This window comes from Cicer arietinum, chromosome 7 (genome assembly GCF_000331145.2).
Source record: "Cicer arietinum cultivar CDC Frontier isolate Library 1 chromosome 7, Cicar.CDCFrontier_v2.0, whole genome shotgun sequence".
NCBI classification, from domain to species: domain Eukaryota; kingdom Viridiplantae; phylum Streptophyta; class Magnoliopsida; order Fabales; family Fabaceae; genus Cicer; species Cicer arietinum.
The window spans coordinates 54405891-54419724 of NC_021166.2; the positions used below are offsets into that span (position 1 = coordinate 54405891).

The window sequence follows — 13834 nt, forward strand, 5'->3', positions numbered from 1 at the left end:
AAAGCTTATTGACGTTGTTCTATTATTCTATAGCAAGCAAATATAAATTGTATGAATGAATTAAGTAATTAGTGATTTGATTCTACAAAAATAAATAAATTAGGGATTTGATATTAATTCCACCCCACACATTTGCATCTATTTATTATATTTTTTAGTGGACATATTCATATTTTTTGTGTTAGAGTTAGTGGAAATAATCAATTTGTGAATATGATTATCCAAATCAACTCAACTTACATTTTAATTTAATTTATTAAAGATTGGATTAAATTGGGACCAATTTATTTAAAAATAAAGATTTTTGGTTTGAATAGCATTGATATATTGAATTCGTGAACATGCAAATTCAACTCGTTGGTATGATATATTTTTTTTAAGTTTAAATATGATTTCAATCTCGATAAATATATCACATTTTGTTTTTTGTCCTCGTAAATATACATTGTTTACTTTTGGTCGTTGGAATTTTATTTTATGTTCTTATAAGTATACATTTTTTACTTTTGGTCTCAATAAATATTCATTTTAATCTTTATTTGAATTGACTAAAATCAAATATTTTACATGTAACAAGAACCAATTCAAATATGAATAGATTTTGTAGAGACTAAATACCAAATACCAATGATAAAAAGCAAAAAGTGTATATTTGTATGACTAAAAAATCAAAAAGTGATCTATTTGTAGATATATTTTAACATTTTTTTTCTTTCTATTATTAACATATAGCTATAATTTAGTTGTTGGATTTAATTTAAGAATTTATTTTTAAGTTATTTGCTTTATATGTTTGGTTGTTTTAGTATTGAATGGTATGTTACAATGAAATGTTATGATTTTTTAGATGTTAAAGTATTGAAATTTAATTAAACTATTTAAAGCAAAAACATTAAGACCTGCAAACTAAATTCAACCACACAATAGTGCAAAAGCTATTTTCAAACGAATGTGAATAGTATTTTTTGTACTATTGATTTGCTTTGGTTTGGTGTAGAAATTTTTGTTTACTTTTAAATCAACTCAAATGAAATTGAATAATTAAGATATCAAATTTAACTAAAATTGACTCAAAACTAATCCGACTGTATTCCTATTTTCGAGTATATATACTATAAGAATTTAGAATCATATGCTCTTAAATTTGACCAACGTATATTAAGGTTTAAGACAGACTTTAAAATGAATTATTTTAAATGCCAAAATAGTATTTTATAAAAAACAGACATTATAAAATTTATTTTTTAAATGTTTTAGAATATAAAATTATTTATTAAACTAATGTAATAAATTTTATGTGATATTTTTTTTCAATTGATACTAAAATCAATTGATTTAATATTTATTTAGATAAAATATTGTTAATTTTACTTTTAAAATAGTAGAATATAAAGTATTTTATTAAATTAAGTTTTTTTAAAAATTATCTTTGTAGCTTTACCATTAGGCCTACCATGCTCAAGAGCATGTCTCTCACATAAAAGGAAACATACACCTGATTCTTCCCAACTTTCAAATGGGTTGGAATAATTTAAATATAAGTTTATTTGAATAAAAATTCGAATAGTTAGTGGTGTTGGAATGGTCCTTCTTACATTAGTGTTTAATCATTGCATATAAATTCTTCTATATGTTATTGTGACTAAAAAAGAACAAATAGTTGGAATATTATCACTTTTATCGTGTCAGCTTGTGAGAATTGAAAGGATGGACAATTCCAAGTGCAACATAGAAAGACCCATAATTTGATGCCTTCAACTAAATTCTCGTTGAAATCAACAATTCTTGAGGCTATATCGTACAAAGCATATACTCTCGTAATTCTAAATTTTTAATGGTTTAAGATTTTTTATGTAGATTAAGAAGTTATTTAACTAGTAATAATATATATTTGTACCAAATTATTTTAAGAAATCTTTATTTTTCAACACCAACACCTTCAACTTGTGCCTTATACTCAGTTTGGCCCTCAACTTCAGTTTGACCTTAAGCACCAACACCTCCATTTTGGCATTGACTTTAGTTTCTGCCTCAATTTCATTTTGAGCCTAAACCTCAATATCAATTTAGTTTGAATACTTCAATTTTGGGACCATCAAATACAAGAAGTTCTATTATTTCAGGTTGGGAGCTTGTGTATATACTTGAAAAACTAGAAAAAGTTCTACATTTTCTGTAGTCTTGACCTAATTTAACATTTCAACTGTCTTAAAATCCTCCTCCAAAAGTTTAACTTATCCTTAAAATTGTCTCACATTATAGAAATTTAATGGTATATCATTTCCTTAACTAAACCTCTAATCTCATAATAGCTTCACTTGTCAACGTCACATTTTCGTTAGACACAAGTCCTTTATATATTCATTTAACATCCACAATCTCACCATGATGGTGGAAGTCAACAAAAAAAAAAAAACATCCATAGTTATATGTTAGAGTCAATAAGCCTTACATTTCATTAAATTCATAAATCCAATCTTTTATCTCCCACAAACATCTTACATATAAACAATGGGAGACTACATATAAAAAAAAAATTAACCTTAAAAGTCAATATATTAAAGTATTTGGGGATCACATATAAGGAAAAACCATTAAAAAATACAACATAAATTTCAATCTATTAAATAATGGTGGACAACACAATTATTACACAACCCATTTATAACCCCACATTTGAGATAATAGTCTGAGAGAAAAACTAATTTTTGAAATCATTAATCTCTCCGGTTATTTAATGTGGGACTTTGATGTTGGATGGATTTACTCCGCAAGCAAATTTGATTCATGTAGAGAAAAAGACAGGGATTAAAATCCCTAAGCTGCCTAAAGGAAAAAAAAAGAGTTGTGAAAAGAAAATAGAGAAAGAAAAGCAGTGGCAACTAGTTAAAGAAGATGAAAAAAAAAGTTTTGTGGTGGATGGTTGCCCAACAAACTTGCTTCGGTTTTACCTTAATTTTAGTATATTATTCATACTACTGAGTTTGATTTAATGATATATTTCATACATGGAGGTAATCAATAATTGTTTGGCTTCCAACTTTGGATGATGGATGTTTGATAATTGAAGTTTTTTAGTGCTACTATGATGACTCTAATGTAGCTATTATTTATGTAGTGGAAGGTTTTACTGAATTTGGTCTCGTGATTTTTATTGTATCACTTTAATTTGAGTAATATTTTACAAGTTAAAATCATGGTGTCTCATATTTAATTTTTTTCTATTGTTATTGTGTTGTGGAATCACATGTTTTAGTTTGTCTATTTATCTATACAAGTGAAAAAAAAATATTTTGTATTATTGAGATTGTTATTTTTGATTTTTTAACAAAGTGATATATAGAATATTTGTTGGTTTGGTTTGTATATGTAAATTGAAGATAAAGATAAAAACATAATTAAACTTAACTTTAGTAATTATATATTTTAAAAGACTCTCGCGTGGGTAGAAACTTAATCTAATAAATAAATCAAAACTTAAATAAAAAAATTACATATAAAAAATTTGGTATTATAGGATGGGAGTTTGGTCTAAAAAATTTCAAATAAAAGATGACAAAATAACATAAATAAAATTAAGTTTTTTCAAAAAATTATGGAGTAAGAGTAAAAAATGCAGTAGTATAAAGTTTAATAAATTTTCGATGCAAGTAACCATGGTTCCTTCCCTTGTACTTTTTATGTGCCCAGAAACAAAACTGGGCTTTTTTAACGGGCCTTCTCTGACAACAGCACTATTTTTTTTTTCAGATCCACTCATACATAGAAAAATGACAAAGAATGCAATACATTAATTATTTTAATTATTTAATTCGTTTTCTTTCTTCTTCTTGTTCCTTTCTCTATGTTGCTTTATTTTTTCCTTGTCTATCTAACGATATTCTACTATTATTATCACCTAATAATCTATTCTAATCTCACTTTATCATGTAAAAAACCTCTTTATCTCTCAAAAGAAATGAAAAATAAAAATTATTATAGTTTTTAAGTATATAAATAAATAATATAAAATGCACATTTCTAAAATATATAATATCAGTTAGATATTTATGAAAAAATAATGTTTTTTTTACCATACATTGAATATATCATTTTAGTAAAAAAATATCTTAAGGTAATATTATTTTCAGTTTTTTTAAGGTAAGATAATTAGTTTTTTGAGTTATATTATTTAATTAATACTATGTATACAAATTTTCAAAATATTGTATTTTATTTTACATTTATAATTGTCAAACCCTAAACACATTGATCACTAATAAAAATAATTTGACCCATATCTAATAAAAATAATTTGATATAATAACTATTATTATTATTCTTTTATTTATTTATGTTTCTCAATATATATAAATAAACTAAAATGGTATTTATTATTACTGATTCTATTTTATTTTCAATTTCTTCTCCATTTCCATCTCAATTCAATTTTACCAAAATTTTATTAATTATTAATAAAATAGATTAGTACCAAATACAAAAAAACTTTAATTAAAAAAAAGAAAAGAAAACACAACAACACAACACTCCTCTCAAACGCCGAACCCCCATTCTTCAATCCCTAATATTCATTTTGCATATTTCGTTTTGAAGAACCCTTTTCCTCTCTATATCCATACCAAGACCCGTTTTTGATCGAAACCCATTTTTCTTCACCCTTCATATTAAATGCCCTTAATCTCTTTTTCACATTTCTCTCTTCCCTCACTTCGTTTTTGATTTCCCCCTTTCACTCTCCAACTGTGTTGGGAATCAACCCTTGTTCGTTAGGGTTTTAATAATCATCATCTGAACTCTTTTTCTTGTTTTAACTAAGCAACTTTATTTTTTTTTTTTTAATTTTCTCTTGTTGTTTTAATTCATTTGGGTTTTTTTTTGTTTGTTTTGCAAAAAAAAAATCTGATTTTTTTTTGGGGATTCGTTTTTTTGTAGTTGTTTGGCGCTCTTAAATTGTTGTGTTCTATGTGTTTTTGTTGTTTTTTGATATAACCTAGAATTGGTTAAGTTGAAACTTTTTGTTTTTTTATTTGCATAGGGTGAATAAATTTGTATTGTGTGAACTACTAATGTTTTCCCCTTCAAGAATTTGAAGGGAAGTTAAACTTCTGCAAGTTTTTTTGTGTGTGTGATGTTTTAGTTGGTTTCAATATCAACATTGGTTATTGAAGTTGTGGTGGTGGTGGTGGTGGTGTTTTGGGTTTGGGTTGGTAGGTTTTACTTAGGTTAAGGCTTGTATGGGAGAACATGAAGAGTGGGCACAGCCACAAAGTGGGCTATTGCCAAATGGCTTATTGCCAAATGAAGCTGCATCTGTGATACAGGTGCTTGACTCGGAGCGGTGGTTGAAGGCTGAACAAAGAACTGCAGAGCTGATTGCCTGCATTCAGCCTAATTCCCCCTCCGAGGAGCGACGAAATGCAGTTGCTGACTATGTCCAAAGGCTGATCATGAAGTGTTTCCCTTGTCAGGTGGGTGATAAGTGGTGATTGTGGATTATTTCTTCCTTGAGAATGATAACTTTTTATTAGTTAGTTTAGTAATGCTTAAAAATTAGCTTATGATTGTGCTATGATACTGTAATTATTGAAGGTTGTTAACTTGTTATGATAAATCACAATATCATTGTTGAATGAAGTTACTTTTTAGCACATAGTAACACTATTATTATGCTGTTATAAATCTTGAAATGGAGTTGTGCTAAGTCAGAAATCCTAATTTTTTGTTATAAGTTGCATATATGATGTGATTTGGTAGTGACATTTATGTTCTTCCAAGTAATGAATAATTTTGTATCTTGTCAGTTCCATTCAATGATTGATAGGATATTGTTTTGTTGTTTATTTTATCCAGAAGAGTCATCAGCAAGATTGATGATGTTATTTTTCAATTTTACTTTGACATTATTGTGTAAATGTTATTTTGGTTTGCAGGTGTTCACCTTTGGGTCGGTTCCCCTAAAAACTTATTTGCCTGATGGAGATATTGACTTAACAGCATTCAGTAAGAATCAAACTTTGAAGGAAACATGGGCACATCAGGTCCGTGACATGCTGGAGAATGAGGAGAAGAATGAGAATGCTGAGTTTCATGTCAAGGAGGTTCAGTACATCCAGGCTGAAGTATGTTCTCTAATAAGGCAGTATCTTTGAAATTGTTGAACTCTGTCTCTGTTCTTACATTGTTGACCAATCACAGAATTCATTAATATTAGTCGCTTTCTCAATTTGGCTGCGATCTCAGTGCTGTTGTTGCTGTGCTTAAGTTTGGAATGTTCTCAACTCTCAAGTTTATGCTTGGTATTGATTCTTTCAGTAAGGATGAAAGTTTCAAACCGTGAAGAGTAGGGTAGTGCTGAGAAGGGATTTTAATAAATGGAAGGGAACCCTCTCCGTGTATGGTTTGCAAGGGGAGGAGAGTGGAGGGAAAACAAAACTAATTTACTAATATACCCTTATTTTATATTTTTATGATAAATAACATGTTAGGTGATATAACAATATCTTTAATCCTTTTTCTCTTCCCTCCAAATGCCCAATGGAGGGGAGCCAAAACTGTGAGATGTGGGATTTTGGCTCCACTTCAATGCTAAAACTCATGTAGTACATGATGAATTTATTGTTTTTGCTTCCTTTCATTATGTTGGTTTGTGCGTACACAAACATGTGCTTCATTGTATATGTGATGTACTTAGTCCATAATTTAATGAGGAAACTACTTTTACATCAAATATAAATAAGGGAGTAATTTTGTAGTTGTCAACATAGAGTGAGAGTTCTATATGATTTTATTGAGCTTCAAATAATATCAATGGTAATCATTCTTTCTGTTCTGCTTGCTTTCTCCTCATGTATTGACCTATGTGATATGTGGGTGTCATTGATGCATATGCTTAATGTGTATGTAATTTAACCTTGAAGATTATTCAACTAATATCCATATTAGCACATCTACATTTATCATATGCACTAATGATGCCTACTATCTCATATCACTAGAGCACTGCTTTATTTGAGAGATGAAACGACTACTATTAGGTGGTTGTTTTAGATTGTTATTTGTTTTGTAAGCTTAAGGTCATCGAACATTAGCCCCGTTTTTTTACATTAAAATGATAGATTATGCATGAAGTGGTATTGTGATATGTTGCTCTGATGAAAAATCGTTTTATTATGAGAGTGTAAGGAGTGGATCTAGATGTCAATTATTTACCTAATCATATTATTTTTCAAGTGGCTATGCCAGATGTTGTAGAAGCTTGAGGTTATAGTATGCCGGATTAATATGTTTATAGATTATAGTGAAGCAGCAGCGCAATTTTAAGTTGTATCACTGTGGTGAAAGAACTAATACTAGTTAAACACTTGCTAGCTTGAGAAACACATTTTCTGCAATTAGTTGTTGATTTCATATTTTATTTTTAAATTCATTCGTTAAATATGATTATGCATTTAGAAGGCATAAAATCTTGTGTTGATGACTTGATGCACTAGCTGTTTACAGTTATAGTTCTTGCTAATTCACCTGTATAATTAATATTCATATGATTTCCGTCCATATATGCAGGTGAAGATTATAAAATGTCTTGTTGAGAATATTGTAGTAGACATTTCATTTAACCAGCTTGGAGGGTTGTGCACCCTTTGTTTTCTTGAGGAGGTAATTTGTTGTATTCCGGAACCTACCTCTATATCATTTTCTTTGAAGATTGACCTTGATACTTCTTTTACTTGGATTTACAAGAAATTGAATTTGCTGCTGTAGGTTGATAATCTGATTAACCAAAATCATTTATTCAAGCGTAGCATTATACTGATAAAAGCTTGGTGTTACTATGAGAGCCGTATACTTGGTGCTCATCATGGACTTATCTCAACTTATGCATTAGAAACATTGGTTCTTTACATATTTCATGTTTTCAACAATACCTTTGCTGGACCACTTGAGGTAGCAGGCATGACGCCACTTTCTTTAATTTAGTGTTTTCAACTATTGGTTTGACATGCCACTCACTGTCTGTGCTTACGTAGGTTTTGTATCGATTCTTGGAGTTCTTTAGTAAGTTTGACTGGGATAATTTCTGCGTGAGTCTATGGGGTCCAGTACCAATTAATTCGCTCCCAGATGTGACAGGTAATTACATTGTGATTGAAGAGTTGTATTCTATAATGAATTGAAGTATGCATTCTAACGTTTTCTGATTTCCACAGCTGAACCTCCTCGAAAAGATGCAGGAGATCTACTGCTCAGCAAATTATTTCTTGATGCCTGTAGCTCAGTTTATGCTGTTTTCCCTGGCGGTCAAGAAAATCAGGGGCAACCCTTTGTTTCCAAGCATTTCAATGTCATTGATCCTTTGCGCGTTAACAATAACCTTGGTCGCAGTGTCAGCAAAGGTGTGTTGACCTCAAAATCAAATTAATTTTGCTTATTTTATTCATCTATATCACTATTTGTCGGATTGATAATTTGAACGGAATTCATTTTATATGGACATGTCCCTGCTGCTATTGTTTTGTGACAATTATAGCAGTTGTTTAAACTTCAATATGAATATGGTCATGTACTTTTAACCACATTTTTGTAGCCATTCTCATAAATTTTTATTTTTGTCAATTAGCAATATAAAAATCAGGATAGTATGGAAGATTGATGCTAGCGTCTTAGTAGTTTCCAATATTTTTGGTACCAGTTTGTCATTTCAAAATAAAAAAAAAGATGAACCTTCAATATGTTCATTTAATTAAACAAATGATGAGTGTACGTCAAATTTTATGAACCCTGCTACAGCTAAGCTTGTATTTATGTTATATTAGATTAGATTATTAGTAGGTTATTAGCTTCCCTTAATTTATTTTGCTAATTTTGCATTTATGAAACTTGTGAACCAGGTAACTTTTTCAGGATACGCAGTGCCTTTGCATTTGGTGCTAAAAAGTTGGCTAGATTACTTGATTGTCCAAAGGAAGAGTTGTTTCTTGAAGTCAATCAGTTCTTTTTGAACACTTGGGACAGGCACGGAAGTGGTCAACGACCTGATGTTCCAAGCGATGACCTATGGCGTGTGAGGTTATCTAGTCATGACCAATCACAGAGTTCTGAGAATCTCCAGAACAATAACCATAAAACTGATAATACCTCCAACCGCGATTCTCGTGTCGAAAGGGAAAAGGAACATTTTTCACATAGTGGTCTTTCCCTGCATAGTAATGTATCATCTGAAAACTCGCCTAAAAATGGTGATGTTTCTACATTTTCCCGTACTCAAAGTCAAAAGAGTAATGTAAACCAAAATAATTCAAGGAACATTGATCAAGTTCGTAAGGAAACTAATTCTACTCAAGGTACTTACGTTGATAAAAGTCTGAGAAATGTGAAAGCTGATAACCCAGCGAGTGACCTTCACGGAAGGTTTCTATTTGCCAGGACACGTTCAAGCCCTGAGTTGACCGACTCGTACGGCGAAATTCCTTCCCAAGGAAGGCGTACAAGAACAACAGAAAGCATTAAAGGCCAGAATTCCTTCGCAAAGTTGGAGAATGGTCGTAGAAAGAACTTTGAACCAGATGTAGCTGCAAGAAATGATGAGATGTCTGGTAGGCACTCATCTCGTCAAGTTGTCGGCAGTGCTGCTGAATCTATCAGTAATCATGATGAAACAGGTGTGATGGGTGAAGAGTTTGCATCTGGTGCCGGAGCAAGTGGAATGCAGATGATGCATCAGGAGGAGCAAGACCTTTTGAATATGATGACAACATCTCCCACCGCTCAAGGTTTCGGTGGTCAGGCTCATGTTCCGATGAATTTACCTCCTGGTCACCTACCGTTCCCATTTCCGCCTTCCATTCTTGCATCAATGGGATATGGCCAAAGAAATATGGGTAACATTCCCTTCCTTGAGGCTCCTTGGGGTGGAAGTATGCAATTTCCTCAAGGTTTAGTTCCTTCACACTTGGCTCCATATTTTCCTGGCTACGGATTGGCCTCAAATCCTCAGGATTTAGTTGAAACTGGTAATGAGAATTTCAGTCCTGTTGAAATGAATCTAGCAGAAGCTGATAATGATTTCTGGCATGAGCAGGAGAGAAGTCCTGCTAGTGGTGTTGAATCAGATAATGGAAATTTCGAAATGCTTCCAGATGATAAACAGCAATCAACTTCAGGTAGTTATAACTTTGCCCCATCTTCTCGGGCAGGCAGCTCTAGTAGTTCTGCCAGAACTCACCAGAAGCTTACTAAAGAAAATCGAGGGTCAACAAGAGAAGAGCATATTGATAATTTTCATTATCAAGATGGCCGGAGGAATGACGTTTATTTTGATGATAGAATAGCAAATTCTGAGTTACCGAGTGCACCACCTTCAAGCTCCTTCAGAAGTAAGAGCTCTTCTGAAAGCTCATGGGATGGATCGTCAGCCAAATCCTCAAAATCAACAAGGGAAAAAAGGGGGAAGAAAAACGCTCCCTCAGTGGCTGCTACAGTTTACAGTAAAGGTAAAAATGTCTCGGAAATTTCGTCTAATCGAACAGAGGATGAAAACAGAGAGTGGACTCCTTTGTCGACTATGACATCTGATATATCAGACAGAAGCACCGAGCCTGCAACCGGTATTTCTCTGCATGTTCCGAGGCATCAAATAACTGGTTATGAAGCTGCTCAGACCAGTGGATCGGATTCTCCATTACCAATGTCTCCTGTGATTTTAGGTCCTGGATCTCGCCAAAGAGGCATTGATAATTCCGGAGTTGTTCCATTTGCCTTTTATCCTACAGGTCCTCCAGTACCCTTTGTTACAATGCTTCCGTTATATAACTTTCCAACGGAGTCTTCAGAGACATCAACAAGCAACTTCAATGGGGAAGTAGGGGCTGAGAACAGCGATTCTGGTCTACATTTCGAATCGTCCGACGGATATGATCACTCTGAGGTGTCAAGCCCTTCAAGTTCAATGACACGGGCGGGTATTGAGTCATCTGACCACAAGCCCGACATTCTTAATAGTGACTTTGTTAGCCACTGGCAAAATTTGCAATACGGACGATTTTGTCAAAACACGCGTCATCCTCCAATGATGCATCCTTCACCTGTTATGGTGCCTCCGGTTTACTTGCAGGGCCGATATCCTTGGGATGGTCCTGGGAGACCTCCTGTGGCTAACATGAATCTTATCACTCAGCTCATGAACTATGGGCCACGTCTAGTACCTGTTCCTCCTCTCCAATCGGTTTCTAATAGACCTGCAAACGTTTACCAACGTTTTGTAGAAGATATGCCTCGGTATCGAAGTGGCACTGGGACGTACTTGCCAAATCCGGTATGATAAATTTATATCAAAACTTTTGTACTTCTGTGCAGTTTTCTTTCTCCTTCCTATGACTCACTTGCATGCATAAAAAATGTTTCCTTTTCTAGATTTATGGCAATTTTAATTTTTAATTTCTTTCAGAAGGTTTCTGTTCGTGATTGCCATTCGACAAATACCAGAAGAGGAAACTACAACTATGATAGAAGTGACCATCACAGTGATAGAGAAGGAAACTGGAATATGAATTCAAAGGTCCGATCAACTGGTCGTGGCCATAATCGCAACCAATCTGAGAAGCCAAGCTCAAAACCCGAACGGTTGGCAAATAATGAGAGCCGTGCTGAGAGGCCATGGAATGCACACAGACACGACTCCTTCGTTTCTCATCAGAATGGTCCAGTCCGTGGAAATTCCTCGCAGAACAGTCACGCCAATGTAGCTTATGGAATGTACTCTATACCTGGCATGAACCCTGGTGGTGTATCATCAAATGGACCAGCAATGCCATCTGTTGTTATGTTGTATCCTTACGATCATAATGCTGGCTACAGTTCGCCGGCAGAACAGTTAGAGTTCGGGTCTTTGGGGCCAATGGGTTTCTCAGGCGCCAATGAACCATCGCAGCCAAATGACGGAGGTCGATCTGGTGGTGGAGCACTTGAAGAGCATAGGTTTCATGGTGGCCCTGCTCAACGATCTTCACCGGATCAACCCTCTTCACCCCATGTCTCAAGGTAGTTTATTTTTCTCCTTTTAATTGTCCCTTAATTTGGGGATATACTCAAAAGACATTTTGAGAAGACACTGGTTAGAATTTTCATAAATTTAATTTGTATTATTGAGTAAATTAGAATTTGGGTCCTCAAACATATTGTAAGGGTCGAGCAATTTATCCTTTCAAATTCACGAAATAGCAAATTAGTCCTTTAAATTACCGAATGTCAATTAATTTAGTTCCTCCATCAAAATATTTCTTTAGTAAACATCCATCAAAATTAATGAAAGCCTACCCTCTTGTAATGCATCAAAACAAACGTAAATTCTTTGAAATTTTGGTGCTAAATTTGGTAAATAGAACAAAAGTTTGACTGATATTTAATTTAAGGGACTAAATTGTTATTTTATGCAAATTTGAGGGACTACGCTGTCTAATCCATGCAATATGAAGGACTAATATGTTGATTTATTATTATTATTATTATTCACTTGGACTGTTTTTTTATGTCATGCTTTTGTGATATTTTAACAGGGGTCCTGATTCTAATGTCAGATAATTGGCAAGGAGGATTATCAATTGAAAGAAATGAAGATGTGTACCTCGTTTTTCATATCAAAGTAGGAAGTGGCATAGATTTTGAGAATTTAGAAATTTTACTTTGTTACAGATTTGTCAGGTTCAGTTTTAGTTACAGTTGTAGTTACTACTTGTTTTAGAACATGCAGAATATCTTTGATGATCAACTTTTTAACATTGTTACAGGTTATCAATGAAATTGTCATAAAAAATATTGTTAGATGTAATTTGTATTTTGTCTGGCATTTTCATTATCAGTTCCAGCTATAGAGCATCCATGGCCACATCTTCCCTCAAAGGATGGTAACAAAATGCGGAGTTGAGATTCTCTATTTCTTAAATGAAATGAATATCTCTATTACTATAGTTTTGTTGAATAATTATCTAGTTAATGTTTTATTTTTTGGATGTGACCCAAAAATATTATTTATATATCTAAAAACTATAGTAATTGACATCTTTAGAAATGGAGATGATCCTTATGATTTGATGGTATAAGTATAAGTTTGGATGGACGAGATTTTGAACAGCTCTATACATAATTCGATTTTGAAAAACTCATGTCTTAAACCTTTTTTCTTTGAATGATGGAAAATAATTAGTCTCTTATGTTTTATAGGTAGTCTGTAATATTTTGTTGACAAAAACATTATTAACTAATAAAATATTGAAACTAATTTATTTTTTTGATATAAAAACTAATTATATAACATGAAAGATATGACAATGTTATAGACTATTTATAAATAATCTGAAGATTATTTTATCTACTCATTGATGGTCTATTCTAATGAATGAAAGATTGAACTAGAATTCAATTGTTTGTGCAAAAAGGCTAATTGAGTGAGATCACGAGTATATATAAATTTGAGTACTTGAAAGGCATTTGGTAGGTTTGCCTAGTTTGGGGGGAAGATGTGGAGGTCAAAATTCCTCAAAAACAATTAAAGAGTCTAAGATTGCACCGTTGAAAAATTTGAAAGACTAAAAATACATTTAAACTTAAGTTATTACTAAATATTGGAATAATATCTTATATAAAAAAATGTTGTAGTACATCATAACCAAAGGAAAAAAAATTGTAAAATATTTAGATGAATATATAAATGATCAGACAACATGCGATTGGATTAAAGATACACTTACAAACTTATTAGAGAGAAAATATAGGTAGTTTTCACTATAGAAAAAGTACTATAATCTTGTCTTAAGTGATTTTGACAGGCTATAACGAAGAT

The 13834-nt window shown here is 32.3% G+C and overlaps 1 protein-coding gene across 2 annotated transcripts; it reads left to right on the forward strand.

The window, feature by feature from the left end:
• The first annotated feature begins 4506 nt into the window (after positions 1-4506).
• LOC101505434 (uncharacterized) lies at positions 4507-12823 on the forward strand. 2 transcript variants are annotated; one of them, XM_004516354.4, is made up of 9 exons: positions 4507-5468; positions 5931-6119; positions 7564-7656; positions 7762-7944; positions 8028-8130; positions 8208-8393; positions 8889-11311; positions 11444-12036; positions 12552-12823. In XM_004516354.4, exons 1-9 carry the CDS (start codon positions 5235-5237, stop codon positions 12574-12576), a joined length of 4029 nt encoding a protein of 1342 aa, XP_004516411.1. In that variant the 5' UTR covers positions 4507-5234; the 3' UTR covers positions 12577-12823. The 2 variants fall into 2 exon arrangements, with proteins under 2 accessions (XP_004516411.1, XP_004516412.1); XM_004516355.4 differs by having other exon boundaries at positions 11447-12036.
• The last annotated feature ends 1011 nt before the right edge of the window (positions 12824-13834 follow it).